The 22,028-nt window shown below is 33.2% G+C and overlaps 1 protein-coding gene across 8 annotated transcripts in view; it reads right to left on the bottom strand.

Moving 5' to 3' along the window:
- Positions 1-4,828: 4,828 nt before the first annotated feature.
- The window catches only part of SMARCA2 (SWI/SNF related, matrix associated, actin dependent regulator of chromatin, subfamily a, member 2), a 241,370-nt gene continuing 224,170 nt past the window's right edge, over positions 4,829-22,028 (bottom strand). For all 8 annotated transcript variants that reach the window (XM_051962447.1, XM_051962452.1, XM_051962456.1 and 5 more), the window contains 5 exons: positions 17,242-17,347; positions 16,725-16,826; positions 12,957-13,089; positions 6,791-6,933; positions 4,829-5,791 (listed from right to left, as the gene is read on the bottom strand). In XM_051962447.1, coding sequence (XP_051818407.1) covers positions 5,756-5,791; positions 6,791-6,933; positions 12,957-13,089; positions 16,725-16,826; positions 17,242-17,347 — 520 coding nt within the window. In that variant the 3' untranslated portion in view covers positions 4,829-5,755. The remainder of the gene's footprint in view (positions 5,792-6,790; positions 6,934-12,956; positions 13,090-16,724; positions 16,827-17,241; positions 17,348-22,028) is intronic.

Below are 22,028 nucleotides of genomic sequence, written 5' to 3'. Positions count from 1 at the left end.
ACAACACAATTCAAATGGAAGAACAAACGGTTAAGAATTTCAAGGGAATTAATGGAAAAAAAAATCAAATGAAGGTGGCATAGCTGCACCTGATTTAAAACTATATTATAAAGCAGCGGTCACCAAAACCATTTGGTATTGGCTAAGAAACAGATTAGTTGATTAGTGGAATAGGTTAGGTTCACAGGACAAAATAGTCAATAACTATAGCAATCTAGTGTTTCACAAACCCAAAGATCCCAACTTTTCAGATAAGAATTCACCATTTGACAAAAACTGCTGGGAAAACTGGAAATTAGTATGGCAAAAATTAGGCATGGACCCACACTTCACACCATATACACCAAGATAAGATCATAATGGATCCATGATTTAGGCATAAAGAATGAGATTATAAATTTATTAGAGTAACATAGGACTTGTGGAGGAGGAAGGAATTTGTGACCAAAGAAGAACTAGAGATCATTATTGATCACAAAATAGAAAATTTTGATTATATCAAATTTAAAAGGCTTTGTACAAACAAAATTAATGCAAACAAGATTAGAAGGGTGAAACAGCAAATCATACACATAACTTCACCCAAGAAAATGACAATAATGAGACATCATACCAAAATGTGTGGGATGCACCCAAAGTGGTAATAAAGGGAAATTTTATATCTCTAGAGGCCTACTTGCATAAAATAGCAAAAAACAAATAATAGCAAAAAACAACAACAACAAGAACAACAAAATAGACAATCCCTTAGTAAATCTGATTTAAAAAAGGAAAGAGGAAAATGAAATTGTTAGTCTTAAAAATGAAAAGGGGGAACTTGCCCCTAAGGAAGAAGAAATTAGAGCAATAATCAGGAGTTACTTTGCCCAACTTTATGCCAGTAAATTCAATAACTTAAATGAAATAGAAGAATACCTTCAAAAATATAGCTTGCCCAGATTAACAGAGGAAGAAGTAAATTGGCTAAACAGTCCCATCTTAGAAAAAGAAATAGAACAAGCTATTAATTAACTCCCTAAGAAAAAATCCCCAGGACCAGATGGTAAGATTTACATGTGAATTCTATCAAACATTTAAAGAACAATTAGCCCCAATGCTATATAAACTATTTGAAAAAATAGGGCATGAAAGAGTCCTACCAAATTCCTTTTAGGACACAGATATGATACTGATACCTAAACCAGGTAAGTTGAAAACAGAGAAAGAAAATTATAGACCAACCTCCTTAATGAATATTGATGCTAAAATCTTAAATAAAATATTAGCAAAAAGATTACAGAAAATCATCTCCAGGAAGATACATTATGACCAAGTAGGATTTATACCAGGAATGCAGGGCTGGTTCAATATTAGGAAAACTATTAACATAATTGACTATATCAATAACCAAATTAAAAACCATATGATTTTATCTCAATAGATGCAAAAAAAAGCATTTTATAAAATTCAACATCCATTCCTAATAAAAACACTTGAGAGTAAAGGAATAAATGGACTTTTCCTTAAAATAGTGAGGAGCATATATTTAAAACCATCAGCAAGCATCATATATAATGTGGATAAACTGGAACCATTCCCAGCAAGATCAGGAGTGAAACAAGGTTGCCCACTATCACCATTATTATTCAATATTGTATTGAAACACTAGCCTCGACAATAAGAGTTGAGAAAGAGATAAAAGGAATTAAATTAGGTAATGAGGAAATCAAATTATCACTCTTTGTAGATGATATGATAGTATACTTACCCCAGAGATTCTACTAAAAAGCTATTAGAAATAATTCACAACTTTAGAAAAGTTGCAAGCTACAAAATAAATCCTCAGCATCTTTATACATCACCAACAAAATCAAACAGCAAGAGATATAAAGAGAAATTCTATTCAAAATAATTGTTGATAGCATAAAATATTTGGGAATCTAGCTACCAAAGGAAAGTCAGGAATTATATGAGCAAAATTATAAAACACTTTCCACACAAATAAAGTCAGATATAAATAATTGGAAAAATATTAATTGCTCTTGGATAGGCTGAGCAAATATAATAAAGATGACAATACTCCCTCAACTAGTCTATTTATTTAGTACTATACCAATCAGACTTCCAAGAAATTATTTTAATGACCTAGAAAGAATAACAACACAATTCAAATGGAAGAACAAACGGTTAAGAATTTCAAGGGAATTAATGGAAAAAAAAATCAAATGAAGGTGGCATAGCTGCACCTGATTTAAAACTATATTATAAAGCAGCGGTCACCAAAACCATTTGGTATTGGCTAAGAAACAGATTAGTTGATTAGTGGAATAGGTTAGGTTCACAGGACAAAATAGTCAATAACTATAGCAATCTAGTGTTTCACAAACCCAAAGATCCCAACTTTTCAGATAAGAATTCACCATTTGACAAAAACTGCTGGGAAAACTGGAAATTAGTATGGCAAAAATTAGGCATGGACCCACACTTCACACCATATACACCAAGATAAGATCATAATGGATCCATGATTTAGGCATAAAGAATGAGATTATAAATTTATTAGAGTAACATAGGACTTGTGGAGGAGGAAGGAATTTGTGACCAAAGAAGAACTAGAGATCATTATTGATCACAAAATAGAAAATTTTGATTATATCAAATTTAAAAGGCTTTGTACAAACAAAATTAATGCAAACAAGATTAGAAGGGTGAAACAGCAAATCATACACATAACTTCACCCAAGAAAATGACAATAATGAGATATCATACCAAAATGTGTGGGATGCACCCAAAGTGGTAATAAAGGGAAATTTTATATCTCTAGAGGCCTACTTGCATAAAATAGCAAAAAACAAATAATAGCAAAAAACAACAACAACAACAACAACAACAACAACAACAACAACAAAAAACAAAAAAACAAAAAATAGCAAAAAAATAAAAATAAAAACAAACTGGGAAAACATTTTTACAGTTAAAAGGTTCTGATAAAGGTATCATTTCCAAAATATATAGAGAATTGACTAATAAGAAATCAAGCCATATGAACAGACAATTTTCAGATGATGATATTGACACTATTTCTACTCATATGAAAGGGTGTCCCAAATCATTATTGCTCAGAGAAATGCAAATTAAGACAATTTTGAGATACCACTAACGCCTGTCAGATTGGCTAAGATGACAGGGAAAAATAATGATGAATGTTGGAGGGGATGCGGGAAAAGTGGGACACTGATGCATTGTTGATGGGGTTGTGAACAAATCCAATCATTCTGGAGAGCAATTTGGAATTATGTCCCAAAAGTTATCAAATTGTCCATACCCTTGGACCCAACAGTGCTACTACTAGGCTTATATCCCAAAGAGATACTAAAGAAGGGAAAGGGACCTGTATGTGCCAACATGTTTGTGGCCGCCCTTTTTGTAGTGGCTAGAAACTGGAAAATGAATGGATGCCCATCAATTGGAGAATGATTGGGTAAATTGTGGTATATGAATGTTATGGAATATTATTGTTCTGTAAGAAATGACCAGCAGGAGGAATACAAAGAGGCTTGGAAAGACTTACATGAACTGATGCTAAGTGAAATGAGCAGAACCAGGAGATCATTATACACTTCAGTAACAATACTGTATGAGGATATATTCTGATGGAAGTGGACATCTTCGACAAAGAAAAAATCTAATTCAGTTCCAATTGATCAACGATGGACAGAATCAGCTACACCTAGAAAAGGAACCCTGGGAAATGGGTGTGAACTGTTTGCATTTTTGTTTTTCTTCCCAGGTTATTTTTAACTTCTAAATCCAATTCTTGCTTGTGCAACAAGAAAAGTGTTCAATTCTGTGCACATATATTGTATCTAGGATATACTATAACGTATTTAACATGTATAAGACTGCCTGCCATCTAGGGGAGGGGGGTGGAAGGAGGGAAGGGAAAAGTTGGAACAGAAGTGAGTGCAAAGGATTGTTGGAATCCTTACTAACTGCTAAGTAATTAGAGTTGATCTAATCTTACAAGAAGTTGTTTTGGCCAGAACCTGAAACAAGGTACTAAGTAGAACTAATCAAGACAAGGCTTGTGTTCCCACCTTTACTCATTGGACTCCACAAGTATGCTAGCTTCACAAAGTACACTTTCTAACTTCAAGAGAGTTCACACCTCCCTTAAAGTCATTGGGCCAGAGAGCACTATGGGAGAAAACCCATAATCCCATTCTCTCAGAAGAGGCAGATAAAAAGCCAGCGATGAAAGATCTATGGCAGAATACATATTTTCCTCTTGGCTGGCTGATCGCGCTAGACTCGAGAGAAACGACTCTGCTGCAGAGAACACTTTTGGGATTTCAGTGGAGCTACGCCAGAAGCCCTCTCTCCGCGGCAAGTTGGTGCTGGGCTCCCCAGAAGGAGATAAGAGAGATCTTCCATCTCTGTTGGAGGCAGAAGAAGGCAGAGGCAGAGGCTGAAGGACAGAACCTTTGGATTTGGAGACATCCGAAGGGCTCTAAGCCTCTAAACCGGCTGTCCTCTGAGAACAAACTCCAACATTTTGAACTCTTAACAAAGGATAATGTTGTAAAAAATGTAAAAAATTGCATATGTTTTGTCGATTAAAAGTTATAATAATAAAAATAAAAAGAATAGAATCATCATTATCAATATCATTTTTCTCTTTCTCTCCTTTCCTTCCTCTCTCCCTCCTCCATTTTGACTCATTGACTCTATTTGATTATTAACTTTTCAGTACTTTTAAAGAATATACAGGGTGTGTCAGATACATTCACTGAGACGCAGTAACTAACAAGCATCATATCTCGTGAAACTCATAAACACAAGGCAATATTTATTGAGCTAAATTGTCTCTTTATTAGGAAAACACCAACACCACATTCTTCAAAATTACTGGAATTTTATTTGCCTCAGGCTTATGACTTGCAACCAAAGACATTGTGCAAAGAAAGCAAAGATTAAGTACACTTTAGGGAAAAGATGATAATCCACATTGGTAACATAGAAGATCAGTTTGATAAAAGAAGCCATCCATTACACTATATAGATTGCAATATTCAATAGCATTTTTCAACCAAACTTTTTAAAATCAAGAGTCAAAAAAGGAGCAAAGTTTACAGTCGACATAAATCTGATACAATTTAAAAAGCTTTTTTTTTTCCGAGATCATTGAGCATAAAGTGGAAAAATGTATATAGGGCAGGGTGAAGTCTAACTACTGTACATTTATCAGCTATTAAACAAAGTTGCATATATGTACCACAGTGTAAAAAAAACAATACAGAACAACAAAAAAAAAAAAAACTTTGAAAATTGCCTGATGAAAAATAAAATAACCAGTGGCTTTTAATGGCTTCTCCTGGTTATCATTGTTACAAAAGACACATTTTTTTTTTAATCTTTCTGATGCTATCTTAAAGCATCTCAACAGTTGATAAAACCAGGCACACTCAAACCATTACCAAACTAAACCCAACCCATAGAAATATACTATCAACCCACATATTTTCCATCAAAAGTTTTTTATTCAATCTTAGAGGCCCATTTGGTCACAATATTTTACAAATTTTTTTGTGTATTTTTCATTTTCTTTTTTACACCATGATATCATATGTTTGTCTGGCACTATCCTAAAGCTAGTTTATAGATGATGAGAATACAGAAACAACCCAATGTCTATCTGACAAAATGAATTCACGCTGGATATAAATGAGAGAGGGGAAAGAGTTCATTTCTACCAGGAAAAATGCCCTATGTTGATCACTCGTCATCAGTTCCACTTGCTTCTGACTGATCCTGTGGGTCAAATGAAAACAAAAAAAAATATTAAATAAGATTATAAATTCTGAACACCAATTAAAAATGTATGCTAAAACATAATGTAGGAAGAAAGAAATATGATGGAAACAAACTTTGCTTATTAGCCTCTTCACTAGATGGAAAAGCAAGAAGAAAACTACTATATACTTTTTTTTGACAGAAAACGAGGTACTCTGGGTAGAAAACTCCAAAATGGATAAGAAATCTGGTTATATGTATCATTTCCCAATATTTCATTCCCTCTTTAGGCCTGCATTGATAGACTTGGATAATTACTTTTATTTTTTGACATGGTATTTTTTAGATGAGTTCACAAAGTCAAAGTGACACGAGCCTTACTCATTTGAATCTCTCATAATGTCACACAAAAATCTTCAAGTATCTGAAATGCCTATCTACATTATATACATAATGGGCAGAGTGAGATAATAACTTTCAATTTTTACCTCTAAGAAGTCAAAGGGAAAAATAAACTCACAAGCATAGAAAATGTAAATTCTCTTTTTTGAAAGAGACAAGGAGGGGGGAAGGGGAAAAGATGAAAAAAGAACAAAGAAGAGGGAAAGAAAAAAAAAAAACAGTTGATAAGGAGGAATTCAAGATTCTCTTTTACCTATGGTAAAGGTATCTTTTACTTAATCACTAAAATTAAGATGAATTCATTTTTCAAAAAATGAAATTTTTTTAAAAAATAAGTTTAATTAAAAATTGGTTCATAATTCTTCAAGTACTTGTAATTTTAGGTACGACCTTTTTCCTAGTCTTCAAATTTTAAAGTGAGATTTAAAAAAAAAATCATTTTAAATCACATGCCTTGATTTCCTTATGATTTCTGGTAAGTTGTGTGCATTTCAGCATCAGCATATTAATATTTCTCTTCCATCATACTTCAAATTTGTTACTCATTTGACTTCATTGTTTCATCACCCCCAGAATCATTAAAATGCTCAATTGTTTTGTACCATAAATACTTACATTGTCATCCTGCTCCTCATCACTGTCATAATCACTCACAACAGGTTTAGCTTTTCCCCTGCTCTGCCTCTTCTTGCCTTTTCCTTTGTCCCGGCCTTTCTCATCTTTTTTATTTAGCTTGATTTTCACTTTCACAGATTTTGCTAGAAGTAGAAAACCACTCATTAAGTCCCAGGAAAAGCCTCACTTCTCCCCAGTAGTCAAAGATGTCTGAATATACAAGAGGAAGCATGCACTAGTGAAATGAACAGCCAAGATGGGAGGCTAAAGATCTGAGTACTTATTTTGATTCTGCCACCAGCTAGTGGGGTGATTGCATACAAGTTATTAATTTCCTTCTGCCTCAAAACAACACATCTAAAACCACAGATAATGATCTTCTCCATTTAACCAGACAGGATGGTTTGGGGTAAAAAATGAAATGTAGGCCAATTCCAGCTTAATCTGCAGTTCTTAAAATTAAAGTTCAAAAATTAATTCCCAAAATTTGGTTATTATTGCTATGGAGTCTATTAATAATATCTCCACCTAGAAATCACTTTATCTTGGGAATTAATGTCTCAGCCTACATAAGCTATCTTAGCTTATCACACTAACCCCAATTATTTGTTCTTTATTGTTTTTATGCCATTCAAGCAGGCAGTTTACGTTCACATAAAATACTCTTCTAGAAGATTTTCCATTCAATTTTTCCTATATTACTCATGTACTGATCTGGGTTTGGCTCCAGAATCAATGAGTTGAAAGGGCCACCTGCTTTGTCTTGACCTAGACCCTAGGTTCCCTGAGTTCCCAGGAGTATTATTACTGTGATGAGAGGTTTGTTGGAACTGACTAAAACTTCCTGCCTTGTGAGCTATTTCCCAAGGTCTTAGAGGAAAATCATTAATGAAGATTTTCTTGTATACATGGAGAGGTGAAAGATGTCACAATGGAAACAGAAGCTGAAGGTAGTCCATTATTCCTTAGCCAGTCTTATGCAAATCTTCTATAGTTTTTGCTTTTTATAACAAGTAAATTGTCCTTTGGACTGGGAAGGATAAAACAAAACAGGTTAGCAGAGAGCTGAAATCCAGGGTAAATGAGATGGTAAGAGAACATGTAGCTTCCATTAAACAAGATCATATCACCTAGCCTAGACAGACTAAATCACAGGCCACTGAAGAAACTGGCACATATGAATACTCAGCTACAGTCAATAATATCTGAAAAAATATGGAGAATGGGATAAATGATACAGGAGATAAGATGGGTAAATATTGTTCCAATTTTTAATAATGTAGAACCATACATATTATTAGAGAGATTGATTTTGATTCCTGACAAAATTCCTTAACATATTGTCAAAGAGATGAACTATGAAAATTTACAAGAGGAAACAAATTACTCTTTTTTTTTTTTTTTTTGAAGCAATTGGGGTTAAGTGGTATGCTCAGGATTATACAGCTAATGAGTGTCAAGTGTTAAAGATCAGATTTGAACTCAGGTCAAGCTGACTCCAAGACTGGTACTCTATCTACTGTGTCATCTAGCTGCCCCTAAACCACTGAGTCCTAAGAACTAATGTGGTTCACTGACAACAGTTCATCTATATATTTTTTTCCTTTTTGACAGCATTACCAGATTAGATGAAGAAAATGCTGTGGACATTGTGTATAATTGGATTTTAACAAAACATGTCAAAGTGTTTTTGGTAGTCTTCATGACTGATATAGAAAGATGCACACTAGAAAATATTAGGTAGATCTAGAACTGATTGAACAACTAGATCCAAAGGACAGCCATTAATGAGTTTCACTGTAGAGGGAGATCTTTAGTGGAATGTCTCTTTGTGCAACCATTTTTAGTCTTGAGCTCTTTTAATAATCTTATCAATAATGAGATGAAGGTTTAGCAGGCATGTATATTAAAAGAAAAGACAATATAAATCTGAGGGGATAAAAACATAACAATTGATATACTGTTTGACAAATTCTAGAAAAAATCTAGATATACTAAAAACAATAGAATAATTAGAAGATTTAAAATGTAATGGGGACAAATGTAAAGTGCTAATCAGATTCAAAAATTCAATGGCAGAAGAAAGATAAAAATGGTTATTTAATAGCTTAAATTAAAAAAAGACATAGGAATTGAAATGGATAGCAACATAAATCAACATTTTGATATGGAATAGGTAATATTTATCTACACTGCAGAGCCATAGTTCCCATAGTCATAGTCTCCAGTCAACTCCAATTCTTCAGACTACCTCTGCATTTAGTCCTGTATATCATACGTCAAGATCAATGACAAAATGTAGGCAAATAGAAGGGTTAACAGGAACCTGAGGAAACTGAAGACTATAGCAAAAAGAAAAAAGTTATTGAAGAAAATGACTAAGATCAAACAGGATAAGACTTGAGCTCAATCAAAGGAGGTAGCATGATAGCTATCTTCATATACCTGAAGGACTCTCACATGGAGTAAAGTTGAGACCTGTTCAAAGAATAGAACTACAATGATGACAAGAAGATGAGGCAGATTTCAGCTGAATTTAAAGAAAAATTTTCTGTCTCTGACATAAGAATGACAATGATGACAACAGAAGAAAATCAAACTTGAAGGACTGGTAGAAAAGACATATATTATGGGTTTACTGATTGAGCTGTAAATTGTTTCAAACAGTATGAAACAAAATTCTTGGGGGAAAAATCCAAAAGTGGTCATATCCTTTGACTCAGTGATGCTATCATTAGGCATATATCCTAAACAGATTAAGGCCAGAGACAAAGGATTCATGAGTAAATGAATGTTTATGGCAGCATATTTGTAATATCATAAGATGGGAAAATAGATGTTCATTAATTTGGAAGTAATTGAACAAATTGTTATATATGAATTAACAGATAAATATGAATTCAAAGAAACATGGAAAACTTTGCATGAACTAATTCACAATGAAGTAAACAGAATTATGAGAAGATATTACACAATAACAACAAAAATAGAGGAAAATAATTTCCAAAAACCTCAAAACACTGATCTAAGTAGTTAAAAATAGGGGCTTTATGAGACTAATAATAAAACATACTTCCCAATTCTTAAAATAGAAGTAACAGACAAATGAATGAGATATGTATTCTCAGACATGCTCAATGTGTTCATTTGTTTTTTCCATTCTGTACTTACTTGTTACAAGGGAGAGCATCTTCTTTAGGTAGGAAAGGTTAAGTTAATTAGTGATCATCAAAGCAAAAAGCATCAAAAAAACCTTTTAAAAACTGCACAAAATGTACAGGAGACACAAACAAATACAATAGAGTTTCATTACTACCTTGTTAAGTTATACACATACATTTTAAACATAACTATATATCCTTCATATATATAATATAAAATACATGATAAATATAAAAATTCACACTTCCTTATGTAAAATTTCTTTGGCTATTTATGCTTGTGTTTGAATAAATGAATAAATAACTTATTAAGCACTTACTATATGCAAGACAGTCTCTACTCTGAAGAAGCTCACCTTCTAATGGGTATAATAACATATAAGGATTTCAGCTGTAAGTCAGACAGAAGTGTGACAGAATCCTTAGGCGCAATGGCAAAAAAAAAAAAAAAAAAAAAAAAAAAAAAAGGCAATGCTTTTTTGAATGTCATTTCCATTGATAAAATCATATCATTTTTGGTATTGAATATTTGATTGTGCTAATCAGGACTTTCTTTATGGAAAAGGACTTTTTTTTTTCCCTGGGTCTTCAGTAATCACAGCCTGAACAGTTGCAGGAGCAGTTTCAAAGCTATATTTCCATAGGAATTGCTTCTTAGGATGGTGGTTAAGGACCTTGAGCTGAAGATACTGCCATTTTGGAGGTTCTAGTTCTTTGGATGTCTCCATCAAATAAGAGGGGAGGTCATAGGTCAAGGTGGTAATGATAGTTTGACTTGCCTATAACAAGCTCCCTCCTTTCTCTCCCTTGAGATGCTTCACAACCCCAGGTAAGATGTTTATGATCGGTAGATAATTATTGTTGATGAGGACTATTGGCCTCTTCTCTATAGGAATTGCTTTCCATGGATGATGGGGGTGAAAGTAGAGTTAAAAGAAGCACCTGGGGTGCTGCCCATCCCAAGTCTTTTGTGCATATCTGTCTATTGGTTGTAGGCAATGGTCATTGCTGGCAGTGATAAGGAAGGTAGGCCCCCTCTCCATATTGTTACATTCACAATAAAAAGAAAAAATAAAAAAAAAAACAATAATACCAACCCCCTAACCAATTAGACTTATCAAAAAGGGAAATGACAGTGGTGATCTCTCCATCAGTGGATGTACAAAAGAGGATAGATGGCTATTTTGAACATAGTAGAAAGGATTCTTGTTGAGGTTGAATTGAACTAGACAAATTGTGAGATCCCTGTTAAGTCTGAGATCCTTTTATTTTGCCCACAGGTAAAAGTCATTATTGTATCAATAAAAGAATCATGGGAAAGGGACTATTTGATATTTGAATCTATAATTAATAATTAGGGTCTAGGAATAATTAATTCATATGCCATCATAAAATGGAGGAAGAGAAGAGTTGGTTATAAAGAACACTAAGATTTTCCTTATAGAATTGATATTCACTTCTGAAGATAAAACACTGATTAAACTCATCTGGAAATCAGGGTTGATGATTTTTATAAATCACGATAAAATGATATTGAATCATATAGTTAGAAAGAATCTTAGAAATCAGCTAATCCAAGTTCATTTTAAAGATGAGAAAATGTACTTAGAGGCTAAATGACCTGTTTAGAAGAACACAGATCTCTAATAGTATGGTAAAGAGAGATAATTATAACAGAATATAAAATTTCTTGCTTAAGAGTCTAGGTAATGAGGTTTATACCATATTTAACAAAATTTTCTGGAAACAGCAGATGTTATTTTGATAGAGATTGATAGAGAGTATTTATGGGTATATTTCAAAAAGAGAAAGGCAGTACTAAGCTGCAACTGGACTGAATCTCATAACAAAAGTTAAAATGAAATTAATTAGCAGGAGAATGTACATGTTTTAAAGTATACAAAAGTGATTTTTAAATAATACCTGACAATGGGTCTTTTTGTGAACAGAAAAGTACAATCAAGTATAAGACTGAAAGGACAGGTGATTAAAATCCAAAAAACAACACAATACCATTTGTACATGGATAAAGTGAATTAGACTGCTATGTGGAAAAAGTATTGAATTCATTTACTTGAAAGATATTGCTGAGAGGAATATTTAGATTTAATGTATATGAATTCACTTCTTTACTACCAACTCTGTCCAAAATGAAATAGGCTTTTGGAAGAGATAGGGGATTCTTCCTCTCCCTACTGGTTCTTAAGCAAAGCATGACCATTTATGGTTTCTTTTTCAAGTATGCATTGGACTAGATGGCCTCTGATGTACCTTCCAAATCAGAGGTTCTGTAGTTCAAAGATATTCATTAAATTCTAGACTGTCAGAACTAGAAGGTGGGCTTAAAATGAAAGAAGTAAAATTAGGATGAATGAAAGCAATACTACTTTATTCAGCATACAGTAAATTTATAAATATATATTAAAATTTAGTTAATTAATAAATTACTATTCTAATTTCTAAGAGTGGAAGCTTTGGAAAGTTCTATACCAATATGGAAAAACTTGAAGTATTGGTCATGATGATGGACTATATGAGTACCAATCAACTAAGAGATGCTCTTTATCAGGTGATCTACAGCAGGAAACAATTGAAGGCCACAACAACTCTCAAAGAGTAAGTCTGAGAAAAGGTGTGATCTGCATCAAGGAATGCAATGTTCATGATGACAAAACCATCTGTCTTTCCTTTATTCCCCTATATGAGGGTTCTATAATGGAGATTATATTTAGAGTATATCTTTAACTTGTGGGGTTGACATTAGGAAAGACAACCATGTTCTTTTGCAAAACTATCTTGATGGATGGACAATGGGTCCTGACTGGCCACAAAGGATTCTTACACTCATGTTCTTAAGCCTGGATGGAAGATATTAAGATGAAGGGCAAACTCAATAAAAACTACATATGCTCCACAAGTTTTCAAAGGCTCTTCACAAAACTCTGAAAGAACCTAAGGAAGGGTAAAGAAGCAAAGAAATGGTAAAACTGGATCATTCAGATTACCCTCAGATTCTGATTCATCCTCATCTTCCTCTTCTTCTTCATCATTGCTATCATCTTCACTATCTTCTTCTTTGGCAATTTTCTGCCGTGCACTCTTAAAAACTGACTGTAAAACAATGGAGTCTTCATAGATCTACAGAATAAGAATGTATCTATTAGAGTTTCAAGTTACTTAAATAACAATAATTCAGACTTTTTTCCCATAGAAAGAATGACATATAAATACTAAGAAATGACAATATTGGTTATTAATATCACAAAGAAAACTATCTTAAACACTGTCTGCAGGATATGGGGTAGGGAACATCCAATTCAAATGATCTATAAGATATAAGGGAAAGTTGCAAGGAAGTATTTTCTGTTTCCTTGGTAATAAAAATATATTCATTGAACTAACTTGTTTCGATAATTTCTGTCAAATACACTTAACTCCTTATAGGAAGTATTACTTTTTAAAAATAGCAATCTATATAACAAAACCAAGGTAATATACTAATATTTATTAGCACTAATAACTATTCTAGTACTGATTAAATCAATAAACATATTTATTGAACACTGTGCACAAAACTATATAGACATCTTGAGAGATAAAAACAATGAAGGAAACAATGGTTACAAATATATCATTTGATCTTTAATGATAAAGAACCTACACTGTCAGTAAATGTCTGAGGCTAGATACAAATTCAGGTCTTCTTAACTCCAGGTTAGCACTCTCTGTATAGAAAGTCATCTAGTTGCCTAGATAGTATGAAAAGATATGGTCCCTTAAAAGTTTGTGATCTCCTTATTGAGACAAAACAGGTCATAGGGGAAAGGGCAGTGAACTAAAACAAAAAGATTTAGGTTCAAAATCCAGCTCTGGCACCAATTTAGTAGAATGTTAAGAGTAAGTAACTTAATTTCTCTAAACCTCAGTTTCTTTATTGATAAAATGGGAATAATCATTTTTACATTGTCTACCTCACAAGGTGGCAGTGAAGAATACACCTTTCTAAGGTTCCCCAAGACTTTTGTGTAAGTATTACTGCTCTGTTACAAAACAAGGCAGTATCCTTTAAGTGTCACATTTCCTTAACAAACTTCAATGAACTCCTAAACTAAACTAATGATAAAAGCAGGAGTGGAGAGGAGAGAAGAGGAGAAGAAAAGAGAGGAGAGGAGGAGATGACTAAGACTATTATAACCAAGGGAGGTTTCACTGAAGAAATGAAACTTGAAGCTAGTCCTTGAAATCAAGGTAATTTTTGGATAGCTGTTGAAGATGGGGAATACTGTAAGGAAAGATGGAATGGTCAGAAAGAATAAACTGCATCTAGGAGTCAGTGAACAGACTGACATGATTGAAGTTGGGGAACTACAGAATTTCAGAGTTGTTGTATATAAATAAGATTGGAATGTCACATTGGAGTAATCCTCTAGAGTAGACAATAGAGCCTAGGCTTTATTCTGTAGATAATGGAGTGCCATCGAAAATTTGCATAGTGGAGCAGCAAAATAAAAGTGCACTCTAAGAAACCTGATTTGGAAGGGCCTCCAAGGTTAATTGTAGAAGAGAGAAATTGGAGACAGGTAAGGGACCAAAATCACATTTCATGCATGAGATGACAAACATCTGGGCAGACTTGGGATTTTGATGACATAATCAAGATTAATAAGAATTATGTGCAATACAAGAACCGGTAATAAAATATCTCTCATAAAAGAATTCTCAGTTGAGTCTTTTAGATTCTAGACTTTATCAAAAATTTTTCTAAAAAGTATCTTTGTAAGGAAGGGGGTTGTCTAATACCAATATTTTGGTCAGAAAAGCAAATCGCCAATACAGTTAACATCCTAGAAAATAGAGTAAGTCTAAGAATCATTTTTCAGATTTCAAATGTTCTCTAACATTTCCTTAGTTGATAAGGAAAAATGGAAAAGTAAATTAAACTGGCATATAAAAGATTCAGGAATTTAAGGTGGCTTCTGTTGCATCAACTGGCAGAGGCATTGAAATAGCATTTTCCAATTCCTTTTTTTCAACATTGATTTTTAAGGCAAACACTATATAGATCAGAAATAGTAACTCACATTTATATAGCACTTTATGGTTAATGAGGCAAGTCAATGAGTATTTGTTGAGCTCCTACTATGTGCCATACTGAAACAAATAAAAAAACACTTTTTTTCAAAAATAATGAGGAAAACTTATGCTTTTTTTTGAAATTTGACTTCATCTGAAACTGCCCTCTCTGCAGTTGCTAGTGACTGCTAAATCCAATGACTTTTTGTCAGTTTCCATACTTTACCTTCCTTCAAAAGTATAATGCTTCGACTTTGTGTTTTCTTTTTTCTTGACTTCTATAAGACAAAGGTTCTCTTGGTGGTCCAGTCATTTCTTAGTTCCTGTTGAATTATCATCTACCCTCTAAGTTGTTATATACCCCAAGGTCTTGTTTTGGGTCATCTGCTTTCTACTTTCTCATAGTTTTTATTAAAATCTCTCCTTTCCTCCATCCCTTCTTCCCTCCCTCCTTCCTTTTCTTCCTTCCTTCTACCTTCCTTCCCTTCCTTTTTTCCCTCCCTCTCTTCCTTCCTTCTTCCTCCTCCCTTCCTTCTTCCTTCCTCCCTCCGTTTCTTCCTTCTTTCCTCCCTCCCTTTCTTCCTTCTTTCCTCCCTCCCTTTCTTCCTTCTTTCTTCCCTCCCTCCTTTACTTTCTTCCTCCCTCCCTCCCTTTCTTCCTTCTTTCCTCCCTCCCTTTCTTCCTTCCTTCCTCCCTATCCGTCTCTTCCTTCCTTTTTTCCTTCCTTCCTTTTTTCCTTCCTTCCTTTTTTCCTTCCTTCCTTTTTTTCTTCTTTCCTTTTTTCCTTCCTTCCTTTTTTCCTTCCTTCCTTGTTTCCTTCCTTCCCTCCTCCCTTCCTTCCTTCCTTCCATCCTTCCTTCCTCCCTCTTTCTCTCCTTCCCTTCTTTCCTCCTTCCCTTCCTTCCTCCCTTCCTTCTACCTCCCTATTCACTTGTCAGAAACACAATATCTACAACATTCACTGACTACTGGCATCTCCACCTAGATACCCTGTCAGCATCTCAAACTCTCAGTATTTCTAAACTCACTGTTCTCCAGACTTTCCTATTTCTACAGAAAACAGGTTCTCTCATTAATTAATACAGGTTTGAAACTTGAGAGGCGTTATAGATATTTTCTTTTACCTCAGCCAAGCACTATCCATTTTGCATCTATAATGTTGGCCCAACGACTGCTCTCTGCCCTCCTACACAATCACCATCATGGTGTTACAGCAATCTCTTTATCACATAAGTGACTATTTCCAAAATGAAAATCATATGTTTCCATTTGTTCTACTCTGTTACCCATGGAAACTTATTAAGGGAACTTCCTGATGGCAGTTTTGCTTAGATAATACACACACCACATACATACATATATAAATGTGTATATATGTGAAAAATAATACCACTATCCTAATTTTATTTTTAATATTTGTATGAGCTTCAAAGTCAGCTTATCAGTATCATATACAGACTGTTTGACAGAAAAGGTACCACATATATAGAAATAAACAGAATATCTAAAAATGTCCACTTTAAATAAATATCCAGAATAATGGCAAAACCCAGAATGTTTTGACTCTCTCTGCCAGAAGTTTAATAATGGAGTATAACTATATTTGAATGATTTTTAAAAACTGGTTTAAAGAGCAAAATATTTTATTTAAAAGACAAGACATTTAAAGTTTTAAAAAATGTAAGTGAACTGAATCCAACCTGTGATCCCTCCAAGTTGAATGTTTGAGCATTATGACAGAGTAGCATAACATCTTTCTCCAAATCACCAAGGCTCCGGTATTTATGATTACGGATTCTTTCCTAATATAATTTTTAGATAAAATGGAGAGGAGAGAAAATATAAAATGAGTAACTCTGTTAACAACATGTGTAGCTGAATTCTCTCTTCGGACTCTGCAAGAATAACTTTCCTACGGCTACAACTATAGAGTAGGGAAATGGAAATTAGAGTGAGAAAAGGAGGAAAGTTTTTAAAAGAAAATACAGTATAATATTATCTGAGGTCTCTGTACAAAGTTTACTATGCTACATGTATGCTCCAGGGATTCTCAAAGCTATGTAATGACATGGACAGGAAAGACTGAGATAAGTATCAATTTATAGACTATCCCTTCCCTCTGCACCCTGAATCTCACCTAAATGACTTCATTTAATTTGTAAATCTCTTTTCAATTGCTACATTTATTTTTTAAAATGAAGTTTGCATCATACCTACCTTTATTTTTTTGAAATCCACTGGCTTTCTAATTAATTCATAATATTCTGGTAATTCTTTCCTTGATGGAAGTTGAATGAAGACTTCACTTAGTTGTCGCCCTGAACTGAAAAACACATCAAGAAACATTGAGTAAGGGATTTTTTTTTTATAGTAAATGTCAATAAAATAAAATATACAGAGACGATGCAGTGCAAAATGCACAAGAATATGAAACTCCTTACTGCCCTATTAGTCAATATACTCTGCTATCACTTCAAAGTCAAATGAAAACATCAAAGACTACAACTCCTTATAATATTATATGCAAAAGCCATTTTGAATTTATTTTTCAGCGCAAGCAAATTTCTTCCTCTCCTTTGGGAGCATTTAAAATTTAGCTTTCTATTCAACAGAAAACCTGATATTTAGAGAAATAACAATTCTTTGAGTTAAAGAAGAAATGGATCACTTTTTTCTATCTTTTTTTCTCCAAAAATCATTTTAGATTCTGACCATTATTTATAATAATTTATTATAGATTGCCTTTACCATAAAGGATAGGTGACAAAAATTTATGTAAGTGTGTATATGTATATATAATTCAATTCTGTCCCTTTTCAAAGAATGCTCATGTTACAAACCACAAACATCTTGTATTAATATCCAGAGGAAATTGTGCCACATTTGCCTAAATACATTTCTATGTACAAAGGCAGTTTGTGTATTTTTTAAAAAAAGAAAATTATTTTGAAAGTGAAAATGGTTCATATTTCTGAAAAGTATATTTAAAATTCTTTTGAAAACACAGATATATATTTGCAAATTTATTTTAAGAGTGCAAAAATGCCTGGAATTTATTAATTTGTAAAACAGACTCAAAATTCTGAAGAATTTTTCTATCAGAAATTTATCTTAAATAACAAATAAACACTAATATCACTTAATACTAGAGCTTTTATATATATATATATGTATGTGTATGTGTATGTGTGTGTATATATATATTATATATATACACACACACACACATACATACATCATTTAGCTGTATGACCTGGAAGGCTTAGATCATTCTCAGTTTGTGAAAAAATAGAATCATTTTAAATTCTTTTCAGAATGATACCATTGCTACTCCCTTTGTGTAGCTAAAGATATCACAATATATTACAAACTGTTTCTCTCAAAATTCGAGAAAGCTATTCTTTGGGGGAGGGCTACTAGAATGTTAGAAGGTAATAGGCATAAGTGACAATATGCTGTTTTAATCCATATTCCCAGTTGAATAATTAAAAAATAATCATAATGACAGTTATCATAAAAAACATGCGCAGTAACTTAAATGGTTGCCTAGCAACCAGAAGGAAAAATGCTGAAGTGCAAAAGGGGCCTGCATAAATTAATAGAAATGTCTCTGTCAGAGGGATGAGTGAAGTTCCTGCAGCACTAGGTCACCTTTTTAAAAAATGCATATGTTCAGTTCATGAATACTCAAATGGAGTCAAGAACCCTGGAGGGAGAGGACTACTGTTGCCTAGGGAAATGAACTTTTATTCAAGAATCACAAAGTTTTTAATTAAGCTATTTTAGCAGGAAGCCAGTGCTTTATCTCACCCAACTGAGAAGTACACACATGTGTTCCTCTATAAATTTCATCTCATAGAAATATAATTTATTAATATCTGAAATACAGAATTATAATTTCTGCTCTCACCATATAAATTTAAAACTGTTTATTTTCTCTACATTGAAAATCTGAAAGAAAACTGAAAAATATACACAGATTTTAGATCTTTTCTTCTACCTACCCCCCCCCCCCCAGTTTTTGAAATGACTTCTTTGCAACCAATTATAATCAATCCAAAAGGGTGGAGGTCTTTTTAATTTTAGATTAAGTATTTCAAACATCTTCCTGGTGTGATTTTTTTTTTTTTACTTTGCCAATAGATAGTATAATTTTTCTATTGATGAATTACAAATGCATTCTTTATATCAAAACCTATAACTGATATACTAAATTTGGATTGAACAATGGCATAATTCTGACAGATTTTGCTGAAGATTTCTAATAATAGAACAGAACAGGCATGCAGAATCTTAGACTGAGTAGTCCTATTATTTACCTGGTCCTAAGTGGATCTAGATTACAAAAATAGCCCTATTCTATCTCAATTTATCAATTAGGAATAATAAATCAAAAATGAATGATGCATTATTAGAAAGGAGGGGGTTAGATGTAAAGTTTAATGAATAAATATATTTAGTTTTATAGATAAAACTTGATGAAACTTAGTGATGTTACCCCTCTAACTGAATTTTCCATTCTATTTTCTGATAATAGAACTGGCATGAAAATATGCGGGGGGGGGGAATGAATTTCTTAGGAAGCTTTGTGTTGTTATTTGGGGGGGTGTTGCATTATAATATGGAGGATGATGAATTTCATTGGAAACATTCCCCCCCTAGAATTTGCATTACAATGTGGTGGACAATTAATTTCACAGGAAGCTTGTTTTTGTGAAATATGTGTGTGTGTATGTGTGTGTGTGTGTGTGAGAGAGAACAAGAACATGAGGAAGGAGGGATAAAGGGAGGGAGAGGGAAAAGGAGAGGAAGGGATACCTTGAATTGTGGAATACAGATCAATTTATTGCTGTCTATCACAACATTCAATGATTAATTCAACAAATATTTTGGACATCTACTACATGTTGCTGTAAGAAATGTTTTTTCATTCCATACATCAAGTATGGAGACAAATTACACAAGTCTTCCCTTCAAAGAACTGAGGTGGTGTATGTGTGTGTGTGTGTGTGTGTTTTGCAGGAGAATTTTGTGTAGGTATTGGGTATGTTGTGAAGGAGCAAGGAGAAGACAACAAGACAAGTATATAATTATGGTTGTCCTTCATACTTGAAGATGGACAAAATAATATCACTATGGTCAGGGTCAATGTACAGTGTTGTTTGACTGGCTGATCAGACCAGTATGAGCTCAGAAAGCCATAGATTGGGCACAAATAGTCCATGTGAACATTTGGTATGGAATCTATAATGCAAGACAGAAGTGCCAGAGAAGTTGTACATACAAAATGCTATGAAAATTCCAAGAAAGACTTAATCTATCTAGTCATTTATCTCATTTTCTATTTTTCTCCATTACCCACTCAATGGAATGATTTGGTGAGATCAGTGTCTTCTGCACACACTATCTATTCTTTGTAGTTTCTTGCTTTTGCTTATATTAATACTTTCCCTCTATAATGTTCTCTATTCTTCTTCTCATCTATTGAAATTTTCATCTTTCCAAGGCCAACTCAAATACTAATTCCTCACTTCTCTGAACTTCTAGCCATTACAATAAGAATAACAGTTCCCTGAGTGGGTTGCCTTTTTGTTTTTTCTTTCTAAGCAGACACATTTCACCAAGGTAGGAAGCATGTCTCCCTCCCATTAAACCTAGCAAAATATTAAGAACATAGTAGACCTCTTTCTGTTTTTGTCCACTTGCATTTTTGATTTCCTTCTCAGGTTATTTTTACTTTATTTCTAAGTCCGATTTTTCTTGTGCAGCAAAATAACTGTAGAGATATGTATACATATATTATCTTTAACATATTATTTAACATGTTTTGGTCTACCTGACATCTAGGGGAGAGGGTGAGGGAAAGGAGGGGAAAAGTTGGAACAGAAGGTTTTTCAGGGATTAATGCTGAAAAATTACCTATGCATCTATCTTGTAAATAAAAAGCTATAATAATTTTTTTAATTAAAAAAAGAACATAGTGGACACTCTCAATAAATAATTAATTGGCTTTCATTTTTTACTTTACCTATAATTTGGAAAAATGATATTTTTGCTAATTTGTAAATAGAAACCTAGTAAAGTTTGGGGTTCTCAGCTTTTCTTTTAACTTAAACTACATAAAAGCACTCAAATATAAACTTTGCAAATATTATAATTTTTTTCAGTACCAGAAAATATTTTTAAAAATGTCAAACAATTGACTATTTGTATACTCTATAAAAGTGTTCTGTTTCTTTCAAAAGTATTAGGCTGACCTCAGGATTTTGTTTGTGTTTTTCTTTTTCCCATTATGTCATTTGACTTGATTGTCATATCTGAAAATTAAGTGCTGTACTTAGGAATTAAATGCAGGTTATCTTCCTCACTTGTATTTCTTTCCATATTAAAAAAAAAATGAAGAATACTGAAGAGGAAATTCTAGTGATAACAATTAATTCTAATCCAAATGATTACAATTACACATTACAGTAATAGAGGTGTTTTGCAACCCATAAAGATGATAAAAGGTGATGAGAACTCTAAGTATAAATTTAGAAAGGCACTGGGGCATGATTTAAAGAACACCAGATTAAGAAGCTAAGAGCTAAAGTACAAATCATCTATGAAATTTCTCCATGACCTTCATCTCTGGGCTTTGTTGTTGCATCTATAAAATGAAAATAGATGTTCTCTAAGGTCACTGTCAACTGTATTAATGAAGAAAACCAAAAAAGTAAACGCTGATCAAATAGGTCAGCAAAGATCCCTATTTTTATTCTGTAACACTAAATTGTACAAGGAAACATACAATGAAATCCAGTTCAAGCTATGTGTAGAACATATCAGAAAGCAAACTGCTCTAAATCCCTTTATGATTTGTTTAAAAGAAGTCAATGCAAAAAGTAATCATAATGAAATGACTCTACAAAGTCCTACTCTGATGACCCATCCTGGTTTGGAAGGCCATCTTGAATTCTTAAAAGATCATGCCAATAGAGAAATACTATGGAGGTACCATTCTG

Source organism: Antechinus flavipes, chromosome 1 (assembly GCF_016432865.1).
Source record: "Antechinus flavipes isolate AdamAnt ecotype Samford, QLD, Australia chromosome 1, AdamAnt_v2, whole genome shotgun sequence".
In the NCBI taxonomy this organism is placed as follows: Eukaryota; Metazoa; Chordata; class Mammalia; order Dasyuromorphia; family Dasyuridae; genus Antechinus; species Antechinus flavipes.
This window is presented reverse-complemented; position numbering and strand designations above follow the sequence as displayed.